The 24,818-nt window shown below is 42.5% G+C and overlaps 1 protein-coding gene and 1 pseudogene across 2 annotated transcripts in view; one reads left to right on the top strand and one right to left on the bottom strand.

The window, feature by feature from the left end:
• Adamts17 (ADAM metallopeptidase with thrombospondin type 1 motif 17) overlaps nucleotides 1-24,818 on the bottom strand; it is a 345,945-nt gene that overhangs the window by 193,840 nt on the left and 127,287 nt on the right. For both annotated transcript variants that reach the window (XM_046436056.2, XM_046436066.2), the window contains exon 8: nucleotides 2,664-2,769. In XM_046436056.2, the coding sequence (XP_046292012.1) occupies nucleotides 2,664-2,769 (106 nt within the window). The remainder of the gene's footprint in view (nucleotides 1-2,663; nucleotides 2,770-24,818) is intronic.
• LOC124089512 (small nucleolar RNA U3) lies at nucleotides 4,333-4,532 on the top strand (annotated as a pseudogene).

Here is a 24,818-nt window from a genome sequence, read left to right as displayed (position 1 = left end):
CATGTCTGTGTGCCCAGGTGCAAAGGTACACACCCATTCATCAGAAGGGATGCTCTGCTCTATGGGTATTGTAGGTGAGGAACCAGTGGGCAAGTTGGCTGAAGTCTTTCTTAACCTACATTCAGAAAACTGGAGTAAAATTTCTCCACTTTATTCCAAAATATGGACCAGTTTTGTATTTGAGAAGTTTGGTCCTTGGTTTTTTGGAAGTATAGGTCTTGACTTTTTCAAGCAGTCCACTTGGGCTTGCCTGCTGTCCTGAGCCAGGATGACCAGAGTGGCCTGTGGATGGGGAGGATGTGGAGGAATCTGCTTCCAAACACTTGAGACTAATCAGAGACAACAGGCTTCCCTGGGAAAATCGTAATCACCATACTGGGGAAGGGCCAAATGCTGGCAGGATTTATTGGCTTTGATTAACAATACGGTGTTTGTTTTTGTAGGTAATTAGAGTTCAATAGCAAGCTATAAAAGTCCTCTAAGAAATTCTAAATGGACTATAGCTAAAGGGTACTAAATTATAACTGAATCTAACCATTCATCTATGCAGACCTCCTGTACTAATGAGCCAGTGTTTGATACAGCACAATCCCAGGCTGTCAAGGAGAAAATGGCCTCTGTGTTCCCAAAGTCCTGGGAGAAAAGACCTCCATGCAGTGTGAGTGCCCACACATGTGCCCACACACGTGTGCAAACAGCACTCCAGTATGGATCATGCTTCAGCATCCCAGCTGCCTTGGTATGTTACAGCTCATGAAGCAACAGCTCACATTGTCTGATTTAAAGCCACTATTCAAAGATCCATCACAAGCTGGATGATGACAAATGTTCCGACAGCTCTAAATTCTTTTTTTTTTTTCTTATATTTTTAATTTTTTATTGTGGGTTGTTCAAAACATTACAAATTTCTTGACATATCATATTCCACACTTTGATTCAAGTGGGTTATGAACTCCCACCTTCACCCCATACACAGATTGCAGAATCACATCAGTTACACATCCATTGATTTACATATTGCCATACTAGTGTCTGTTGTGCTCCGCTGCCTTTCCCGTCCTCCCCCCTCCCCCCTCCCCACCTCTCCCCTCCCCTCCCCTCCTCTCTCTCTACCCCCTCCACTGTATAACCCTGAGGGTCTCCTTCCATTACCATGCAATTTCCCTTCTCTCTCCCTTTCCTTCCCACCTCTCATCCCTGTTAAATGTTAATCTTCTTCTCCTGCTCTTCGTCCCTACTCTGATCTTAGTTACTCTCCTTATATCAAAGAATACATTTGGCATTTGTTTTTTAGGGATTGGCTAGCTCTAAATTCTTATAACAATCAGGGAACAGATTCCTAGGTACTGTGATGGGCTAGCTGGGTATTTTGATAGTCAGAAGATGCTTGCCAAAGCTGTTTTGATTCATGCTCTTTTTTCCCCCAGTATGTCACTGTTGGGCACAGATTTTTAACAGGTTAGAGGTCTTAATATAAATGCAATTGTACTTAATTCAAAAGTAGGATAGGAAAAGTGTTGTCAACCATATTTTTTAAATAGTATCAAGATGTAGTGATGGTGTACTTAAGAGACAACTGTGCTCATCTTGCTTTGCTGAATCCTGGGACATAACATGTTCCTGTGTTATGCACATCACATCTACACAGCATTATTTTTACTCTCTGTGCCCACACCATGACGCCCAACCATCCAGAAAAGCCAACTATCCAACCCCTGCACAGAAGTGGGAAAAATTAAAATGGGACCAGATAAACAAAACAAAAAGTAAAGCCATAGATGTAGCTGGCACTGGAGGTAAACGGTTGCTTTTATTCTCCGTCTTAGACATTAGCTTTCCTCTTGGCAAAAGCTAGACTTAACAGCTAAGGCCTCAGGCATCTTCTTGTGTAGTTCATTAGAAACCTTTATAATATTTTTCCCTCAGGAATTAGATTTTCATTTAATTATGTTTTATACAACCCAATATAAAATTTTCCCACTGTTCTGCATACTCTGGCCCCCTTAATTTAATTTTTTAAAAGTTCTTATGCAGTCATCGGTTTTTCTTTCAGAGGAACATAAAACAGACATCCACTCCAGGACCAAAGCTAAACTTGCAGGCCACAGTGGTAGAGTCTTCTGGCTTTCTGCCCTCTGAAACTTCATGCAGGTGACTGCAACCTTAGACCAGCCGCTTAACCCCTCTGACACTTTCCTTCTTCCTCCGAAAAGAGGAGGAGATTGACTCAGATTCTCCTTAAGGCATCTCTGTGGTCTGAGGTTCTAGAGTTATTTTATCCTAAAGGGAAGAACTTCCAAATGTGAAGGCAGTTGCTGTTAATTCTTTAAAATTAAGACTCTAAACTCTACATTCAAAAAGTTAGATTTTGTGAAACTGGTGGAAAGAAAATATAAGCTAAGTGCCCTTTTTTTAAAATATTTTTTTTAGTTGTCAATGGAGCTTATTTTACTTATTTATATATGGTGCTGAGAATCAAACCCAGTGCTTCACACATGCTAGGCAAGTGTCCTACTACTGAGCCACAACCCCAGCCCTGGCCTAAGCCCTTTGATGCAGAAGCAGCAAAAGCACAGAGCAGCACCGTTATAAAATTTCCATAATTCAAGTTAAAAAATTGTGTTCAGAAAGGAATTTAAAGAAAGCAGATTTCTGATACTTACTTGTGGCCCAGCTCATGAGCGATGGTAAAGGCCAAATTGAGACCATTGTCTTCGGCAAGCACACATTTCCTCTTAGCACTGCACACACCTCCTAAGTAAGCAATTCCTGCAGCAGAGACACAAAACACATCCTCTTCAGAACCTGGGAGGCCCTGACCTCCTGGGCATGTCTGCATGGTATCACGCATGATCTAGATCAAGAGAGGGGCAAGTAGGGCCTTTGCTGCCACAGGGTTGGACCTGCAAGTCCAAAGCTCATCTGGGATTAGTTTGCTTATGATACTTTTATATTTACCCAATAATAAGAGTGGCAGTCACAAATATCTATCAAGCATTTACTATCTGACAAATGTTGGGTGAAATGGTTTATAAATATCATCAAATTTAATCCTCATTACTCAGGATGAAGAGGAAAAGTGAGGTTCAGAGAGAAAAGGTTCAGAGATTTCCCCCAGGGTCTCCTGCCTTGGTACTCAGTGGTGAGATCCTAAACTAATCTGTGCAACTTGAGTGCTCAGGGCTGGGAGCAGCAAAGCAAGGTGTCCAGTGTGCAAAGATTAGGAAGCTCTTCCTTTTAAAGGCTGATCTCATATTTGAAGGCCCTGGAGGAGAAACTCCTTAAATTCTACACCCTCAGCACCTTTTGCATCATTCTAGTTCTGGTCTTGTGAGGGTCTGATGACCCCGGGGTTGATGAACAGCAGGCAAGGGAAGGCTGCCTAGCATGTTCAAACAAAAACTTCAGTAATTCTCCAGACACAGCAGGACTGGGAGTCATATGGAGCAGAGAGAGCACACACTGGGAGAGGGATGGCCTCAAAGCCATCTGTGAGGACAAGCCCCACAGACCAACTTCCTCACCTCCATGCACACCTGTGAGGACCTGAGGATCTTGCCCTAAAAGGGGAAAACGAATCACACACACCAGGAGGCACAAGCGCAGCACAGGACCACACTGTGAGCAAGAGGCGGTGTGGCGAGGCTAGGAGCTCTGGCAAGTGCTGGTGGGTCAGCCACGGGAGGAGGGATGGGAGCTTCCCAGCAGAGGAAAGCTCTTCTGGCAGAGGGATATATTTGAACAACCTGGAGCCTTCTAGGGAATGCTGGGCACTCGGCGCAAGGCTGGGGAGGGCCAGCCCCCACTGGCCACACTTGTGGAAGCTGGCTCTCCAGGTGCCCCACTGCCCATGACAGCTCTCTGCACTTCTGCTCTCCCTGTACTCAGGACAGACAACCCCTACTACCCAGACACCCCAGGGCTGACCTCAGCAGGGGCCCTAGGAATCCTGCCATCTAGCCTCTGTTGCCTGTGGTGTCTGCCCCTCAGCAAGCTGCCTCTCAACAACTCCTGGGAGACATGCAAATCGTGGTACTGGTGGCTAGAGGAGGGGGAATGGTGCTGCTGTTCCCCTCCCATGAGGTCCCATGGGTGTGGGGCAAGTGCTGTGTGGCAACAGCTGGTAACAGGCAGGAGGTTAAACCCAGCTGACTCAGCCTGCAAGCACCATGCCACAGGACGGGCTGTGGTCACCTGAGGAAGGGCACCTGTTCTCCATCAAGGCACTGTTCACCCACCAAGCTGCATGCTGCCCCCAACTGAGGGCTTCTTGCACTTCCACAAAGTGTTTCAGAGGAAAAGGAATTGGCAGAGGGCCAAGGACAACAGCCCAGGGGCCTATTTCATTAAAACTGACCCCTCCCTTCCTGTTCTTAAAGAGGTAAACCAAAACATCCTCTTTGTTGATATCAAAATCAAAGTAGTGTGAAGCCAACTCTTGGTGTTGCTTTGCTGCAACTGCTAGTTGCTACAGATGATCATTCTTATCTTCCTTCAGTGGAGCAACAGGGGGAGGATATCATCAGAGAGGTTTCCATTAAAAAGGTAAAAATAAAACTGGTCTAGCACTCAAACACAAGACTCCCCTTCCTTTGGTCCCTACCAGGAGGCACAGAGGAAACTCACATGGCTGCCTCTGCAGAGAGGTGCAATTCTGGGGCTATAATCTGGAGACTCTGCTTACATTCCACACGCTGAGCCTAGGTACCATACCACATATCTAATCATCATCATCATCTGTACTGGAGATTAAACCTAGGGGCACTTTTTCACTAAGCTGTATTCCCAACCCTGTTTATTTTTTGAGACAGATTATTTCTTTTCTTTTTTTTTTTTTTTTTTTTTTTTGAGAATAGTTCTCCTTCTTTGGTTTTTTAAAAATATTTGTTTTTTAGTTGTAGTTGGACATAGTACATTTATTTTATTAATTTTTTAATGTGGTGCTGAGGATTGAACCCAGGGCCTTGCTTGTGCTAGGTGAGAGCTCTACTACTGAGCCACAACCCCAGCCCTTGAGAAAGGGTTGTGCTAAGTTGCTAAAGCTGGCTTCAAGGTTATGATCCCCCTGCCTCAGCCTCCCAAATCTCTGGGATTACAGATGTGCACAATGGCACCCAGCTCTACACATCTCTTTTTTATTTGGAAACATGCAGCCTGTTTGGCCAAGGTTGAGGAATAGAGAGAAAGAAAGAAAAAAATCAGCTGGGTGCAGTGACACACACCTGTAATCCCTTGAGAGGCTGAGGAAGGAGGATCATGAGTTCAAAGCCAGCCTCAACAAAAGTGAGGTACTAAGCAACTCAGTGAGATCCTGTCTCTAAATGAAATACAAACTAGGGCTGGGGATGTGGCTCAGTGATCAAGTGCAGAGGAGGAGGAGGAGGGGGGGGAGGAGGAGGAGGAGGAGGAGGAGGAGGAGAAATAAATAAAATGGTTTTTGGCCTCAAGATGCTTTTTTTGCAGGGGAACATCATAACCCAGAAAAGCAGACTAGTGGAAAGAGCAAAGTGACCACCAGAAAGGATGTGATCTGGCTTCTCAGTATGTTCAAGATCATGATTCTGGCTTTACTTAAAAATGCTTTGGGGATTGCCACTGGAAGTTCACCAGTGAGAAGATGGAGCACTTCTACATAGCCCTGGTGGCATGCCCACACAGCCAGACACCCACTCACAGTGCCCGCCCAGCCCAGGTGGCAGCCTCTCTGGGTCAATGAACCAATTAGAAACAATCAGATGTTCATGTCCTGGAGAAGTCCCCTGGGAGGGGAAGGGAGATACAATACAGCCAGATTTGCTGAGCTTGCCGTCCCAAGGGCTTACCATGGGCATTGTTGCTGAACCAGTAGACCTTAAATGCCTCATTAACACTTCCCCTGGCCTCGGCCTCTCTCCTCACAGGAGCGGGCAGACCTGAATTTCCACTCTAATGAGGTAACACACATTGTTAGGGAATCAGAAAGCAAACAGCAGCAGTCCAATAATTGTGTTTTAATTTTTCCAAGGTGCAATGATTTTTTTTAACTAGAAAACAAAGGGGCAGAATTGTAATGCAAAATAAATAAATAAGAAAACACAGGGGCAGTTGTTTATTATTGTTCATTTATTAATGACTATTGTTCATTATTAATGATGCTTACACATAGGTAGATTGAGGGCTACTGCTTTTAACAATTGATTTGAATTATACTGAGCCTGGTCATAAAACTGAACATGGGAAAACACATAAAAGAAATTGGCCCCTGACAACAGAGCACAAGAATTATGTGAGTTTATGAGTGACAGTGTGAAAATGCTTAGGGTGCACAAAACAAAGTCTGGAGAAAATCCCAGGTTGTTGTAAAGTGAAAGCTGCAGGGAAATAAGTGGTAATTAAGCCACAGAGCTTTAGCAGAAAACAATACCCACCAGTATTTAATACTTCATGGAAAGAAACAGCAGTCTAGAGGGGAGGGAGCCCAGAAGACCTGGAGATACCCTGCTATGATTTGGATCTTAAGTGTACCCAGTTTCATGTGTTGAAGGTGTGGGAAATGGTGGCGCCTTTAGAAGGTGGAGCCTAGTGGGAGGTCTTTAGGTCTGGGGGGTGGGGCATGTCCTCCAAGGGGGACTCTGGGATCTAATCCTTTCATCTTCTTCCGTTTTTCATTCCCTGGTTGTGGAATGAACAGTTTTCTCCACTACATACTCCTTGCCATTGCCAGTTGCCACTGGTACGAGAGGCCTAAAATCAAGGGGTCCACCTGGCCATGAATTGTGACCTTGAAAACTGGGAGCCAAAATAAAACTTTTCTCTCTACAAGTTGATTATCTTGAGCATTTGGTATAGTGATAGAAAGCTCCCCATTAACTTAGGCTGCAGAAAGCATCAACCTGGAAAAAGTCATCAAATCTGACATTGGTGCTTGTCAAGAAATGAGGAAAGCTAGTAGCCAGGGGCACAGGCCTATAATTCTAGCAAATTGGGAGGCTAAGACATCATGAGGTCAAGGCCAGCCTTAGCAACTTCGTGGGGCCCTAAGTAACTTAGTGAGACCCTGTCTCAAAACAAAAAATAAAAAGGATTGGGGATGTGGCTCAGTGGTAAAGAGCCCCTGGGTTCACAATCACCAACATCAAACAAATAAAAGAGGAAAAATAGTTTTCCCTGCATTGATGCATTAAAAATGAGGTCTGCAACACAAGTTCTGGTAACTTCAGGGATGATGCTGTGGAACTGAAGACCCTTCCCATGTAGCAGCAATCCTCTTTCAATGAGGTTTTTTTTTTTTTTTTTTTTAAATGTCCTACATTGCTGCTTTCAATGGCTTCAGGCTTTCATGATTTAAAATTCTCCACAAAAGAAACCATAGTAGACCTCATTTAAAAATATTTAAAAACATCAATCCCACATGTTTGCTTAGCTCCCTGGAAGAAAGGGCATGCAGATTGTAAAGTGGAACATATTAGCTGTGTTTCTCCATGGGCAAACTGCATGTCCTTCTCTTATTGGACAGGTATTACTAGTCCCATTTTACAGATGGGGAAATGGAGCCTCAATACACAGTTACATGGTCAATTAGCATCCAAACAAGAATACAAATGCAGGGCTCTCTGCCTCCAACATCCACATTGCTCTATTTAAACCTTGAGCCTCCCTCACCCAAGCTTTGGTAAACAACAACAATGAAGAATGGTTAGGAACTCCAGATTTTCTTAAGTCTTAATGCACACTTATGCAGAGTTACAGGCAGGACAGGTTTCACACATCTAAACGTTTTTAAGCTTAAGATAAGAAGACTATAAGACACACACAACAATATTAACATTAGGTACCTCTAGGACATGGTGAAGGAATTAGAGATCTTTTAATTCTCTCCTCTTTTTCTTCTCTCATTACAAAATCAAATTAAATTAAATGTATTAGGCTTAAACTTAATACAATTAATGAGTGTGTTGCTATGAAAATTAAAGTTATTGATCACATTTCATTTATCAAGGTGACATATAACAGAGACAGGAGACCAAAAGCAAAACAAAAAGTCCTCTAAATTCAAACGCTGAGTGGATTGCCCTCTCAGACAGCAGATGACACAGGAAGTTAGTTGGTACCTTAAACCTTAAAAAAAACTCGCTTTAAATACACCTTTGGCACAAATTAGGGAAGCAAAACACAATTTGAAATCTGAAATGCTGAGGGTAGAAATGGCAGCTGCAATGAATGTCTTACTCCTGGAAGGCATATCTAATTCATCCAGAGTAGTGGACCGTGTCCACAAAGGCCCAACCCACCTTCCCAGCCACACCAAATGAATACGGACCCACCCTCTTCTCCCTTCTTTTCTTTTCCTCTGTAGGAGAATAATTTTGAAGAAATCAGGCAAGAAGGCTTAATTATTTTCTTTTTTGGTAGAATACTGCACAGTGTAAACTTTTAATTCATAAACTCAGGGTTGGCCATTTGAGCCTCTCTAGATTTAAAAAAGTAAACACCACACAACCGTATAAACTTGGACTTATCCAGTAAATCATTGTGTATAAACAGTTTGCAGCTGTTGGCCGGGCTGCCCATTAGTCAGACCTGCATGGGTTCTGTCCACCTTTGAGTGAGATGGTCAGGTTTTTCCTACCAACTGCTCAAGGTCTCAATGTTCTTAATATTTCCACTGGGACACCCACCTTTAATTACAAGAGAGCAACTTACATCTATTCATTTGAAGACCCTCTGATTGTTGAGGTTGTATCTTGTATTCAGACTCTTCCACGAGTGTTTGTGCTTCTGTTATCTTTAATAGTGGTCATAGGGGATATCTGAACTTGGGAATAGCATTTAAGAGCAAATATCTTAGAGCCTAGTATGTGATAGATAAAAAATAAGTCAATTTTCATTATTCACTGTAAAGAGTTTTTTTTGTGAGTGTATGTATACATATATATGTACATATACACATGTATATGTATATATGTGTACATACACACACATATGCACGTACATTTGTATTTATGTGTAAATTTTAAAATCATATGTGTGGTGCTAGGGATTGAACCCAGGACCTCACACATTGGTAGGTAGATTCTAATAAGTTGCCATTGTTATTGAATTAGCAGAATACAGAATCATTGATCCTAGGTAAAATTCAGTTAGGTTCCTGTGACCCTCTGGTCACCGAATTGTCAACCAATCTGTTTCTGTTTAAAGACAGCTTATTTAATATATATTGTTGATTCATTAACACTGAAGTCACAGCCAAGGGACCTTTCACACATGCCTGAATCAGGAAACTTATCTTTCCTTCCTTCCTCCCATGCATTGGCTCCAGAAGGCTCCTGAAGGCCCATCACAGTGGTCCTGGGCTTATGAACATGTTGACAGCATTTACTCACTATGCCAGCGGCCATTTTAAATAGTGGACTCACCAAGAAAAAGCACAAAAATGTGAAAAACCTCGCTTTAAATACACCATGAAAAGGGCACTTGTTTATAGTATGAGAACTGAAACAGGAAACAGCTCGTGGCCTTGTTCAACCTCAGCTGGGAATGTGCCTGTCTGGTGACTCAAATTTTTCACCACTCTGCACATGTTCGTGAATGACTGCCAAAGCGCTTCGAGGATTGATTCTGGAGTCACAAATACATTTTAGCAAGTAGGCAAAAACAAGTGCAGAGTACAGATCGACTGTACTCTAAAAAATTGTGTCCTATAATTAAGCAAAATGAAGTCCTTATTACTGGTTATAATAAAGAAATTCATTTTCATTTAAAAGCTTCTCCTATTTCCTAATTCTGTCCTATCTAAATTATTTGACTAACTTGGGTTTTCCCCCTGTAGTTTTGCTTCAATATTCTTAGGTTATTGATTCACACAGCTATCACCTCCGTAATAAGCCACTGATCCCCAAGGATTCTGCACAGGGTTGCCAGAGTTCCAGAGGTGCTGATGGACAGGCTCAGTCACTCCCAAATCAAGAAAGAGCTTTCAGTCTGAGGCTGAAAGGCTGACAGAAGTGGCCAGGTTGACATGTTCCCTCTTCCTGGGACTGAGAAGCTCCACGCTCTAGACCTCCCTGTCCATGGCTTTCTATCCCACCTCAGTGTCCTCGTCTCCTGGAACACAGGTGGATCACCTCTCCCAGACCTCACCCTGTCTTAGCAATTCTGCCACCGGTTGGTGTTATACTTCCCCTGTTCTCTCCTTCCGGGTTCCTTCAAGCCAGTCACAGTGGTAGAACAATGAGGTAGTCAAGGTCTCTATCCCTCTACCATGCACAAAGGATGGGAACCACAGCCTCAAAGGACAGCCCTGGGCCCCTCCCTAAATAGGAGTACTGTACAAATGCCACCAACATTCAAGAATGCCAGTGCTTAACACTACTGACCGAAAGAACACTGGGGAACTGAAAAATTCAGTAACTCACTCAAGGTTAAATGAAGGAGTAAAAGAACGAAGATCGAAGGTAACAGCTTTTCAGTAGGATCCCTAAAGGAGTCACTTTCAAATTTTGAAAGTTAATACAGCTTAAGAGCCATCAGAGCATAATAGAGAACAATGGGACATATTTGAGATTCCAGAAATAAACCCTCACATTTACAGTTAATTGATATATGTGTGTGTGTGTGTGTGTGTGTGTGTGTGTGTGTGTAGTGATATTGGCATCTTGTGTGTACAGGCCAGGGGTGCTGCTAAACACCCTACAATACCCAGGACAGCTCCCTATAATGTCAGGAGTGCTGCAGTTGAGCAAGGCCTGTAAGACAAATGTCTGGGAAGTGAAAGTCTGAGTGATTTTTTTTTCAGTACTGAGGATTAAACCCAGGGCCTTGTGCATTCTAGGCAAGTGTTCTACCCTTGAGATATATCCACTCTCCTTCTTATTTTTTGACAATGGTGTCAAGACCATTTGATGGGGTGAAGAAGGGTCTGCATATCGAGAGCAAAAGACAGAGGAGTCAGTCACTTACCATATGTATCTCATACCATATATAAAACATAATTCAAAATGAATTAAACCTCCAAATATAAGCACTAAAACTGTAGAATTCCTCGAAGATTGCAAAGAAATAACTCTGTAGGGCAAACAAAGACTTCTTAGATACAACACGAAAAGCACAAGCAGCAGAGGAAGTCCTACTTCCTGCTACAGGAGAACATCTGAGGTGGGGGTAACCTTAATCTTAACTGAAAGCCAAGCCCCTTCTGCAGTGAAGCTTCCCAGGCTTCCTCCTCTGCATTATGATTTGCAGCTAAATGGGTGTCATGCCAGCACCAAAGCATCACAGGTTAACTCGATTATCTCGTTTGTGTATTCCAGTGTCACTGGGGATTTGTGTTACGGTGTTTGTGGTTTAGGTAAGTCAGGGGCACCAAGCATGCTGGGCCTCACTCCCTGTGGCCATGCCCTTAGCTTGGGTGTCGCAGGCATGTCCAGGATCCCGGGCTTTAGAAGGAGATGTCATTCCCAGTGGAATCATGCATACAGGACTTGAGGGTTGGGGCAGTGGCTCTTCCAAAACAACATTTTTGATGAAGTAAATGAATTAAGAGTAAAGAGGGGAGTAAATTTCCCCTCTGATTTACAAGTTGGAAGCAAAAGAGTTTATCCCAACAGTTTGCTTCATTCTGTGGAAACCAAAATGGGTGGGGAGAGAGGGAAAAGAAATAAATAACTGTTGATATTCAACAGACCACAACCAACATGAGCCAAGTGCATGGAGATGTCATGCCTATTTCCCATCTTTTGAACAAGATGGCACTTGTATCCCAAGGACCCATCAGGTGAGAGGAGACCTCCAGGGAGCCAGTGGCATGTTCCTTAGAGGACCAATGTGCCTCTCCTTAGAGGATTCCAGAGACTCAGGGGCTTCTGGAACAGGCCTTCATGGCCAGAAATGGCCCCCAGAAGGTTCATCTTAGGACACTGGAGGAGCCTTGAAAATCTTATTTTGACAAACACTTCATCAAGTGTTTCCTGACTGCCTGTACACGATGGGCCTCAAGCCAGGCACGAATTCTAAATTGAGCGAGAATAGCACAAGCCCTGGGGGAAACTGCCTCGGGAACATCATCCTAGCATAAAGACTACGAGGCAGGTGGGAAGGTGAGGCGAGATGTTCTCAGTTGAGCTCTAGGACCAAAGGGTGGGAGCAGTGGTCTTTACTAGACAACTTTTCCTGTGTCTTTTCCGGTCCAGACATGGCTTCTCCAGAGAGGGGATAGATAGGAACTGGAAATGGAGCTCCACATTGAGTTCCTTCTCGTCACCTTTCAATTCTTCTTTGTCATCTGTCACAGCAGAAAGCCCCCCCTTCACTCTTACTTCTGTCCACTAAGCAGATATTCTTGAGCACCCTGGACCACGGGCAGCTCCTCATGTAGTGTATGTTTGCAGGCAGCACCCATTAGAGCAGCAGGTCATGTGAGCCTGTGAGTTCCATTTTAGAAGAAAGAATCAGAGAGGAACAGGGACCCACCTCATAGCACTTGCCATTCAGGAAATGTGGCCACCCAACCAACCTGCTCACTGCTGCATCTTGGCAGCTTTGTGCCCTCCCCTGGGAGCACAGGTGAGTGTGCCTGTGGAAGGTGAATCTGGGCAGACAGCACAGGAAGGTTATCCCATAGGCTGAAGGCATGGCTAATGTCCATATTCCTATGCCTAGGGACCCTAATGCATTTTGAAAGCTTTAACACATTCACATTTGCTAATCGACTGTATGGCTTAGCATTTATTTTGGTCAATAAAATAAACTTTGCCAGTCCCATTTCGACAGCTTTAAGACTCCTCTATCCTCTCTCATTGTAAATTTCCCTCTTTGCTTGGGGGTTAGAAAGCCCTCCTTCTGCTAAGGAATGTAGCGCTTTTACATGCAGGTAAGTCAGTGAAGAAGTGGAATATCTTTTGCCTAAATATGTCTTCTCTGTGTGAAAAATGAGACAACTAAGTCTCCCAAAGAGCCAGCTACCCCGAAAGGGATCGGAGAGTGGGTTTAGGTTCCCTGTGCAGATTCAAATGCTACCTGGAAGGAGGGGCACGTTCCTGAGCCTGCACTCTGTCTAAAGTGTGTGCCTTGAATCAGATTTTGCTCAATATTTCTGTTTGAATTAAACTTAGAGCAATCACAGGACCATGGGGGAAGGTTGCCACATTGTGATGACGAGCCAGGAAGAAGGCAAAGCTGTTGGGGGCTGGTGAGAGCAACCACTTGCATTTTAATCACATTCAGTATTGTGGACTAAACTGTGCTCCTCAAAATCCAGAGGCTGAACCTTAACAACCAGTGTAGCTTTATTTGGTGACAGAACATTTAGGGAAGTAATTTAGGGTAGAAGCAGTCATAAAGGTGGGGCCCTGATAGGACTGGTGTCCTTCTAAGAAGAAGAAAATATACGAGAGTTCGTGCTCCTCTCTCTTCTGCAAATATACATGAAACCATCTGAGGTCACAGTGAGAAGGTGGCAATAATAGAGCCTTCACCAGAAATCAACCTGACCAATACCTTGATCTTAGACTTCCTGCCTCCAGAATTGTGAGACATAAATACCTAGTGATTAAGCGATTCGGTCTATGATGTTTTGTTAGGCAGCCATAGCAGACTAATATACCCAGAGTGTAACCCCGGTACAGATGGAAGTCCCCTGTTTCCCCCCACCCCCAACCCTCGCTCATGTGGGTAACTGACAAAAGTGGCCACCAGGACTCATCATCCCCATTTATTGCACAGCACCACTCCCGACTGACTCACTATGAGACTGGGCAGCATGTTCAGAAAATAGCTGAATAACACGGAACTGTTTCGGAAAGTTGTAGGAGCCTCAGTTTGAACTAGCTACCAAAATGCCTGGTAGAGAAGAATGAAAGCTATGGTTGAGTGGAAGTGCTGATGGCTCTGTCTTTAAAATCATGCGACACCTCAACTGGCTGCATCTGGAAGCACAGAAGTGACATTCCTCATTCATTTGGCAATAGGGTTCCAATTGAGTTATAGCCAGGGATCCCTGTAAAGGAAGTGGGACAAGATGTGGTGCCAAATGTAGACCCAAGTCATTCACATCATCAGGCATTTCCATTTGCAGTAGACTCCTTGGAAATTCCAAGCCCCAATGAAATGTTCTAAAAAGACTCATAAATGCTGCCTTGGAGGAAGAAGGCAATTCGAAAGACTCTTGTAAAAGTAATATATTGCTAGGTTTGAAGAGTTGGAAGCTGGAAGGCAATGTGGCCCTCGTGAGAGGGGCCTGGAGGCAGAGAACTCTGGAACCAATCTTCTGAGTCTGGTTGGGAGCCCATGAGCCTCCCCCAGTGCAGAATAGGCCTGCAGAAAGCTCGGTTGCTGGTTCTCTTTAGTGAATCTCAAGGAAAGTAAAGCATCAAGGGGCATCCCAGCCATGCAGGCCTCAATGCAGTGAGCCAGGAAACACACGCTATTACTTCTTTTCACCATGGCTCCTTCAAAAAGTCACGAATGCACAACACTGGGAAACACAAGGGAGCTATCACTACCAAAATCCAGAAGGTGGTTACTCATTGTGGGGAGGATCTGTGACTGGGATGGGGCCAGGGAGGGGTGTGTGCACAGCAATGGATTGTACTGCCCAGCCTTGGAGGTGGTCACAAGGATGCTTGCCTTTAATAAATCATTATGTAATCAAAAAGTTAGGAGTGGTTGCCCCCAGAGAGTCTGGAGAGCAGAAGGGGCATGACAGGGGCTGGAATCATTATCTTTCTTGATCTAAGTTCTGGTTACAAGAGAGTGTTGAGTTTGCAAATATGTGAGTGGTATACTTAGACTTTTAAACAAGAGAAAAAGGAAGAGCTGATGTTTGTGGCTGAACCATCTGGAAATGGTCAATATAACTGGACAATCTGGATGATAAGAATATCTCTTAAGCACTTACTTTCAAGCTTCATAGTGGAATAGTGGTGTATGTTGGTCAAGGTCTGCTTTTATGGATGTCTCCCAACTTTACCTGCATTGCTTGTATGTCTCAGACCACATGAGCCGTTTCTTATAATTTGCCTTTACTGTCTCCCAAGGACCCTTGCAATGGTTATTTCCTTGAAACTTATCTACGATAATCTTAACAAAACAGCTTTATCCTTTTTATGCCAATCACTGTATTTCTAAAGGATGAACAAAATACAAGGCCATGCATAAAAAAATTTGCCAAGTTAGCAAAGAAGAAGAAAAACTTTCACAGAATAATTAAGAAACCACATTTCTTGCTCAATGCTTTGCTCCAGCAAAGCATTCTCTTGGGAATGAAATGTGGGATTTAAGTGAGATCTTAGGGCAAGTATAAACACTTCCAATCTGCACTTTGTTTTAGGCACCTCTCAGGGCCCTGCTCTTACGCTGTGTACAACAGGTCAGTCCAGGTGCCAGGACATCCCTGGGCACTAGCTCCAGGGCACAATCCATCAATCACCCCCTAGCAGAGCAATATAACTGCTCAAATAACAAAGTAACCTAAACACAGGCTGCCATTTGGGTACAGACTCAACAGTCATGAGTTAAAGTCAACCTACTGTGACAAGTCCTCTCTTATGATATACTGGGGAGCACCTAGAATGGTCTTAGCCTATACTGTCAGGAAGCAGAAATGACAAGATTCCATTTTATTTAAAAAAAAAAAAAAGTCAGCTTAGGAAGAATGTGGAGGAGAGCTGCACCATGACATCAGATGGACACCAAGTTCAGCAAGAAGAAACAGCCGATTTGAGGCAGGTTTTGATGCAGTCAAGGAAGATGCCCAGCCTCTGGGGATTGTCCCCAACAGGTAGAGTCAATGGTAGGGAGTCCCTAGCTATTGTCATGTGGATATCACGTGGCCTCTAATAGCTCCTGTGTTAGATGTTCAGGGATGTTTAGAGGTGAAGTGGTTGGATTGTGACAGCTGTAACCTAATCAGTTCATCCTAGTTTGAATGGTCTGATTGTGGTAACTGTAGGCAAGTGGGGCGTGGATGGAGGAGGGGGAATCGTAAGGGGCATGCCCTGGAAGGACACATGTTCCCTGTGCCCCTTACCCTTTCTCTCTCTGCTTCTTGGTCACTATAAGCTGAGCAACTCTCCTTTACCATGCCCTTCCACCATGATGTTCTACCTCACCTTGGCCCTTGAGCAATGGAGTCAGCAGACCATGAACTGAACCTCTGAAATCGTGAGCCAATATAAGCTTTCCTTCTTCCAATTTGTTCTTGTTAGGTATTTTGGTCACAGAGATGAAAAGCTGACTAGCATATTAGTCCTGCCTTTGGGGTGAAGTCATTTCCCTTCTCAATACTTACAGCTCATTACTAATAGGCCACCTTGGGTTTTAGCATTATCCCAGATTAGAGAAATAGCATGCATGTCGGTGTCTACTTCTAAAATGTCAAAAGAGAACAAATAAATGCTCTTTGCCTTTTAAGCAATTTCACACATTTCTATGTGGCCTCTGTGCTGATGGTGGTCCTCATGTGACCTCCCCAGGGCCAGGCTTCTGTTTGAGCTCTGCTGTGGTGTTCCACTGAGATTGGCCAGCTTGGCTGCCCTATATTTGTCCCTGACTCAGTTTACCCCACTGAGACTCACCACCACAAACTGAGCCTTCTCAAGTTTTGCTCCCCTTGAAAGTCAAAAGCTTATAGCTCAGTTCAGTCCTTGTGTCTCCCTCTCCCACCCCATCTCAGTAATCATCAAGTCCTGACATTTCCTGCTGCTCACAGACTGGAATTTGTTTTTTCTCCCTGGTCCCATGTCCAGACCTATGTCATCACCTTAAGCTTGGATTATTGGAAAATCCTCTCAGGGTTCTTTTTTTTGGGCCTCTTCCCTCCAATTTATCCTTGAAAGTATGTCCTAGAGTGGCCTGTCCAGGGATATGAACAAATCCAATATCTATCCAGACACTAATCTAAGAATCTCTGACACACCCATTACCAATTTAACCCAGTGTAGGTTAAACACATCCTCTATGAATACTGTGAATAAATGAATGCACACCAGCACTGTCAACCTAATCCTCATGAAATACCACCCTCTACTGCTATAAAGGGGACTGGAATAGGAGAGGATGAATAACGAAGAGGAGGATGCCCAAGGACTCTAACCCATCAAGCTCTTACTATGTGTATATCAGGCCCTGATCTAAAGATTTCCACATATTATCTCATTTTATACTGATTACCACTTTATCAAATCCCTGGTACTGATGAGGAATCTGATACCCTGAGAAGTCGATGAGCCCCACGGTCAAACTGTGAGTGATGAAGTTGGGATTCAATCTCAGTTCTTTGGACCAGACATCTTGTCCAAAACCATTACATCAGAGACCACAAACTGGTAGCCACAGTAGGATTTGAACTGTACAAGGTATTTTTTGTTTTTTTTTTTTTTTTGGACCATTTAATATTAAAATGGAGATTTTTAGTCAGTCTTTAACAATTAAAAATTTAGAGTTACATATAATGCAGATTGCCTGATTTTTCTTAAAATATCGATACCAGAAAGTGACGATTTATTTAATAAATGGCACTTGGACAGTAGGTGATCCACAGGAAAACCAATGCATTAAACCTCCCACCCACCTCATATACAAAAACCTTAAGTAGATGATGCAAAAAAAAAAAAAAAAGCCTTAAGTAGATAAAACACCCAAGTATGAGAACAAAACTCTGAATCTGTCAGGAGAAAATATAATGGCAAGGCAAGTCCTCATAACCTTAAAAGTAGTTGTGAATTTTAAAAACAAGATCTGAAAGACAAAATCACAACAGAGAATAAGGTATCTATCTAAATTCCACACTGAAACCTTCTCCGTGACAAAAAGTATCATTAGGCTAATGATGAAGGAAAGCCATGATAAAGGTATTTCTGACAGATAGGACCAAAAAAGATTTAAAGGATACTCTACTCCACCAGCTGTCACAGAAATGCAAATTAAAACCAGGAGAAGACAGCAAATCACACCCAACATGTTAACAAAGCTTAAAAAATTCTGGCAACACCTGACAAGGTTATCAGAATGAAAGACTTTTAGATGCTATTAAAGAGAATATGAATGAACACAAAGACCATTTTAGGGAGAAATGTGACCCGTCTAGAAAAACTGAAAAAAAATGTGCTGGGATTGAAAAGTGGGAAATGCCAGGTCACAAACCAGGTTGTAATTCTATACTGGCATGCCCCACCTACCTGGCCTAGTGAAGCAGTGTCTGCAGCCTCTGATGGACCTGTGCATACAACAGGAGCACACAGTTATCTACACACACACACACACACACACACACAAACACACACACGTGCACGCACAATCACCATGCTGTGGAGGATGCTATCATCCTCATTTACCACATGAGAAAACTGAGGCACCAAGAGGGTAAAAAATTTCCCGGGTTTGTGTTGCAACCATCTAGGAAGGCAGGCAATCTGGCTGCAGACCCTCCTATAACTACCCTAGAGATAGAGGACTATGCCCTGGGATGGACTCATAGTCAAGCCTGTGCATAATACATTCCAGGGACCAGAGGAGATGTCTGCCAACTACTGTGCAAAGTCCAGGGAGTTTCCTGTTAAAACATAAACTAACAAGGCTCTCACACGGATGTCTTTAACCCTAGAAACTATGCAAAATTTGGTATGTCTGAATGTATTTTTTGCAAGAAGGCTTACAACTTTCATGAAATTTCTGAAGGGATCCTTAACCTCAAAAAAATCAAAAACACAGGAATCCCAGCATATAATCAAGGACATTCCCTCAGGGGGAAAAAAAGAAAAGAAAAAAACCTCTCTGGATAGCCAAGCCAGACCAAAAGATCCTGGGAAAAATATCCTTCAGCCTTCAGGGATTGTCCAGGCATTCCATAGAAGGTGATAACCAATAATGGTTTGCAGAATGTGCTTTTTTCTGCCAGATCTTGACCAACTGACTCATGGAATAAATGAGGAAGGGTCTGTCATGATTCACCAACAATGTTACTTTTAACACAGTGGCCAAGGTAATGCAAAGGGCGAGACCTGCATTTTATCAACTAGATGCAGGCACTTCATAGAGAAGCATTTTGAATTAAGTACTCAACTTAAATCAGACATCATGATTTTATAGAATGCAAAACTGAAAAAAGTAGCAATATGCATTTGATAGGAAATGAAGCTTTGAATTTTGATCTTTTCCTGGGCTAGTGATAAATGGGTCCAAAGTTGTCCATGATGCTCTGCAGCAGCAGTGAATCACAGCTCCCAATTAGCCACACAATCTCAAAAGTAAGTAACCCACACTCTACAGTGGGCTGTTACTAAGCTATGATGGTGAATAGGTATTTACTGATATTTTCAACTTATAGTGGGTTTATCAAGAAATACTCCTATTGTAAATTGGGAAGCATATGTATATAATCTTGACTGTTAAGAAAATATATATAAACTTTAAAAAGAAACCACTCTATTCTGTTTAACAAAAACCCTGCCCTGTTTCCCTAGGGCTGCTAATGTAAACACCTTTATTGTATTTTTTATTAGCATATGTGGATTGTGTCTACATGGAAACAGAATTCATGCAGTCTACAAAAGTTGCTGTTTATGGGTGGGGGGTGTGTTGTGGCTCAGTGGCAGAGCACTTGCCTGGCATGTATGAGGCACCACATATAAATAAAAAATAAAGGTACATTAACAACTAAAAAAATACTTAAAGAAAAAAAATTTGATATTTATAAAAAACTGTCTTTGTTTTCTAAAAATCAATTATTTCCTAAAAAAAGGATTTGTTGTGGATTAACATGAGCAAAATCACAATCTAAAAGTCATTTATGCACTTTGTACTCCACTTAAGGATATTGAAAAATCACCCAACTGCTCAGGAAATAAGTACCAACATCTATTCTTTTAGCTTTAAGACTAAAATCTAAGGAGTATTTGCTACTTCATATCCCTCTGTGCATCACACACCAGTGCCACCAGCATGGAAACAGAGCAGAGCTATACTTTTCCTTGTCACTCCGATCTTGACCTAACATAATCAGCCAATCAACCAAAACTTAGCAACAAGGCAGGGAGAATTTCCCTAAGACAAAACCCATCCTCCACAACTATCTTCTCTGTGAGTATGGAATTACACAAGCACACACTTCCTAACTGCATTATAACCTGACTGCCCTCTACTCCTCCCAGCACAAGAAAACAGAATATTCTAGGCTCTCGTGCCCTGCCCACCATCCCTGTAGAAAGCGGAAATGATTTCTTAAGGGTGCCCATACGAGTAGTCACACCAAATATTGTGTTATTAAGTTGTACTGTGGATTTCCTCTGAGATGGGCTTAGATCATTATGACTGGAACAATGACCTCTTGAGGAAGGAGAAGTTGGTTATGACATCATCACTACTGCCCTGAGGGATGACTGCCTCTTAGGGGGAAAATAATTCCCCAATCTATTCTATTGTCCCACTCATCTTTTGCACCTCAGGTTGGTGCAAAACTCATTTATCAAAATTCCATTTATCAGGAAGTAGACATTAATTTTGACCTTCGCAAGAAAGGATCTTCCATTCAAAAACAACAACCCAAGAATGCAGACTGCTATTTCCTGATCCCTGCTTTCTACTGGTTACAGCCAGAGATAGCCCTCATGACAGCATCTAAAATGTAATAGCAATAAGAAATCAGATGAACTGTAGGAATCAAACCAGAAGGTGGTGTCCAAATTTCCCAAAGTAAAGCAAGACTCTGATGTGAAATATCAGCTGTTCATGCGGCGAGGCGACAATTCTCCTGGACTTGTTTTTAGATTCCATGTCTGGATCTCACCTGGAATATCTACCAAATGGATTCAGGCCCAAATAACTGACCTTCCTCTGTTAACTGCGGTCCTGCAACTGTCCCACTGTCACAGCAATGGGAACCTCACTTTTAGTCTTGATTTCAGTAGGAATGACTCTCCTCCATCATCTGCGCTTCTACACAGAGTCTTCATATAGCCAACAGAGAACTTGATGGCCCTTAGGAAACCTGTACAGGTCACTGATGCCCTCAGGTTGTGGCTGGCCTGTATTACATGGTACTTATTCTTACTGCCTTATTTACAAGGCAGTAAAAATAAGTACCAACATCTTCAGTGCTTTCAGGACAGACTTCCTCATCTGTCTCTGAGTGGAAGGATGGTCCACAAGGCCCAAGAATGTTCCATCACTGCTGAGAGCCACGGCCTAGTCTGTATGGCCCCTGGCATTTTGCCAACAGTATTGATTGACAGGCAAGGCATTACTATCCGCCTCTGCCGCAACTTTTGAGTTCTCGTGGGGATTTCCGGGGATTCCCCGAGAGTTCCCATTGGTTGGGGAAGTGCAGGAGGAGGGATTTCTGGGAGAGATATTTCCGGCTGGGGGTTCCTGGACAAGCCTCGTGGCGTTCGGGAGGATTCCCCGGGAGCTGTGTGAAGTGTTTTCCTGCAGTTTAAAAATAAAGTTTGTTCCTGCTTCAGTGGCTCCTGATTTGTGCCCAGCCAGACTGCGGCACATCACCAAGGACAAATGGGCCTCCCTGAGGAGAGCTTCTAAAGTGTTTCTACTCTCCTGTTCAGAGATATGTGTGCTACTGGAAGAATGGCCAGTGATTCCATGAGAGATCCCATTCCTCTAAGGATTGATCCCAAAATGAGACTTATAGATTCATGATACCAGGAACTGCCTGACCTTCTCCAAGAGAAGGAGAACTGTGCCTCTACAAACAGCTGACTTGGAAGCCACTGTTTCCAAGCTTTCTTGGCTCCCCTGTATAAGACACCAGATTTCTCTTGGGGACAGCAGATTTTTTTAATATTTATTTTTTAGTTATAGTTGGACACAAAACCTTTATTTGTTTATTTTTATATGGTACTGAGGATGGAACCCAGGGCCTCAAACGTGCTAGGCAGGGTGCTCTACCACAGAGCCATAACCCCAGCCCTGGGGTCCACAGATTTTTAGAGGGGTGAGAAGAGCAGGCTCTAAATTCAGGTCTGTGACTGAATGCCACTCTGTCACTGTCCTCCTGGGTGATTGTGGCAATTGTTGAATCTCTCCAAGCCTTTTCCCCCATTCATATGATCAGTAATAACTACCTCCCGGCAAGATTATATGAATAACGTAAGAAAAGTACTGAATATTATCTATCACTACAATTATTTTGACCAAATCTAAATTTTTAAAAATTCAACAGGAAGTATTTATCAAGCAAAAAGTCTGTACCATGAAGCACAGACTAACTTTGCTTTTGTAGGCAGCTTTAGTCACCCTTGTGAAGGTGTGATGAGTCTCAGAATGCTTTTCTTAACATGTCATTGGAAAGCTGAGGTCAGAAGAGTTAAGGGTTGGCTGCTTGGGAAAAAACATCTTCATGGGCATCGGGGGCCTTTCTTTATATGCCCCAGGGGCAATGACACAAGTAACAAAGGTCACCACACTGGAAAGTCAGCAAATTAAAATGTCTGGAACCACACTGCACCTCTTCACCTTTGCTCTGGTCTCTGTCACTTGACCCAATTTTAACCTGCATTTTTGGATTGGCTTCCAAGATAAGGTCAAGGAATCTCTTTCCTGAGGCTGTTACCTGTCCAACTCCCCCTGCTCTCTGCCAAGCTACCTGGATGTTTCATCCGGAGGCCTCCAGAGGTCACCTCTTCTTGGCCCCAGAGTTCTGAGCACACCTGATAAGCCTTCTGCTCATCAAGGGGAAAGTGGGTCATTTACCCAACTATTTCAGATTTAGAAATAGTTAAATTCATAAAAATTGCACAAAGATACTTACTAAAATCATAAAACAAATTGAATACATTCCTTAGAAAAATCACATTCTCTGTTCTCCAATGTCGAGGTCTCTTATTTGTAGACCTTCTACATATTTGACCAAACCCAGTTCTAAAAATAAAATTAGTTTCCTGAAGCAGAAAATGCTATTTTCAAGAGGAAGAATGGATATTAAATTTATAAATAGTGATAGGGATTTGTCTTGGGGATGGATTTATGCTTCAAAAACATCTTTCAGAAAGGGAAAAAGAAGGATTCCTCATATTCCACAGAAGAAAATATCTGTCTGGGTTTTTCCACCAAAATGTCATCTCGGCTAAGATAATCCAACTGGGGAAAGAACATTCTTTTCAATAAATGGTGCTGAAATAAATGTTCATGCAAGAAGATGAAATCGAGACACCCCGCTCCTGTCATAGACAAATGCTAACTCAAAGTAGATCATAGGTCTAAACATAAGAGCTAAAAGTATAAAACTCTTAGAAGAAAATACAGGAGCAAATTTTTGCAAGCTGGAACCAAACAATGATTTTTTAGGTGTGATACCCAAAGCACAAACAACAAGAGAAGATAGATAAGCTGGATTTCATCACACATAAAAGCCTTTATACTTTAAAGAATACTATCAAGAAAGTAAAAAGACAGCCCCCATACTGGCAGATGATATCTGCAAATCATTTATCTGATAAGGGACCTATACCTAAGATATTAAACAAACAAAATATTCAACATTGTTAGTTACCAGAGAAGTGCAAACCACAAAACCACACTACAATATTACTTCACATCTATCAGAATGATTCCTATTAAATAGACAGGTTTTGGAAAAGATGCAGAGAAACTGGAACCTTCATACATTGCTAGTGGAAATGTAAAATGTGGTATAGGCACTTAGGAAAAAAGTTCAGCAGTTTCTCAACATGGTAAACACAGAGCTACGATATGACTTAGCAATTCCATTCCTAGTTATATATCTAAGAGAAATGAACTTGTGTACGTATAAAAAATCATACATGGATGCTCATAGAAGCATGATTGATAATAGCCAAAAAATGGAAAGAATGCAAGTATCCAAATGTATGTTTGAGAAAAAGTGAAGAAAATGAAGTACTGCAGAGAAAATATACTGAATAGGCAAATCCATGGAGGCAAAAAGTAAATTAGTAGCTGAGGGTTTGGTGAAAGGAATGTGGAATGACCTCTAATGGGAACAGGATTTATTTTGGGTGAGAGGAAAATATTCTATAATTAAATTATGGTGATGGCTGCCTAAGTTTATAAATACATTAAATAACACTTAAGTATATAGTTTAAGCATTTTATGGTATATAAATTATATTTCAAAAAAGTTGTTTAAAAATATTTCCAGCACTCAAAGACAAAATTTTCTTAAAAAACAACATTCTTTCCTAGTTATAAAAGTATTACATAGTAGACATTCTTAAAAACACTTAAGATCTTAAGACAGGAAAACAGAAACCACTTATGACCCCATCCCTTTATAATGAGATAACTTTTATTATCAGCAGACAGGCTTTTTCCATTCCCCCCTGGTGTTTTAATCCCCATTAGAAGCAAAATGGCTCCCAGCGTGGCCAGAATCTCGGAGGTTGGTTTTTAAGGTGGGCTTAGTCAACATCCTCACATGGGTTGAAGAAGGTAAATGAGGAGAGAATCTAAGGAGAATTCATAGCAACCCAAAGGGAAGAATAATCTGACAATCCTGGGAGAAGTAAAGGCCCTTCACCTGACCCAAGGGCATCCGGGACCTGGGTGTATCCCCTGAAGTGACAAATGCTGCTTTCATGCAAGAAGATACTGCATAGTTAATTCCTGGAGTCCCCTTTCTTCTCTGAATCCTTTCTATCTTCCACTGAACATTCACACATAACAACCTTTTAAAAAACGTGCCAGAAGTTGTAATCAGCACTTTACACTTCTGACCTCACAATAACTTTATGAGGAAGGTATAATTATAATTCCCATTTGGCAGAGGAAGAAACTGAAACCTTGGTTCCTGTCCCTAGGTCTGAAGCTTCTATCTATTCCTAATGCATTCCCATGGTAGCTTTTCTTTTTTTCCT

This window comes from Marmota monax, unplaced genomic scaffold (assembly GCF_021218885.2).
Source record: "Marmota monax isolate L192 unplaced genomic scaffold, Marmota_monax_Labrador192_F-V1.1 WCK01_AAM20220418_F8-fsc00005, whole genome shotgun sequence".
NCBI classification, from domain to species: Eukaryota; Metazoa; Chordata; class Mammalia; order Rodentia; family Sciuridae; genus Marmota; species Marmota monax.
Note: the sequence above shows the minus strand (reverse complement) of the source record. Positions and strands in the feature narration are given on the sequence as shown.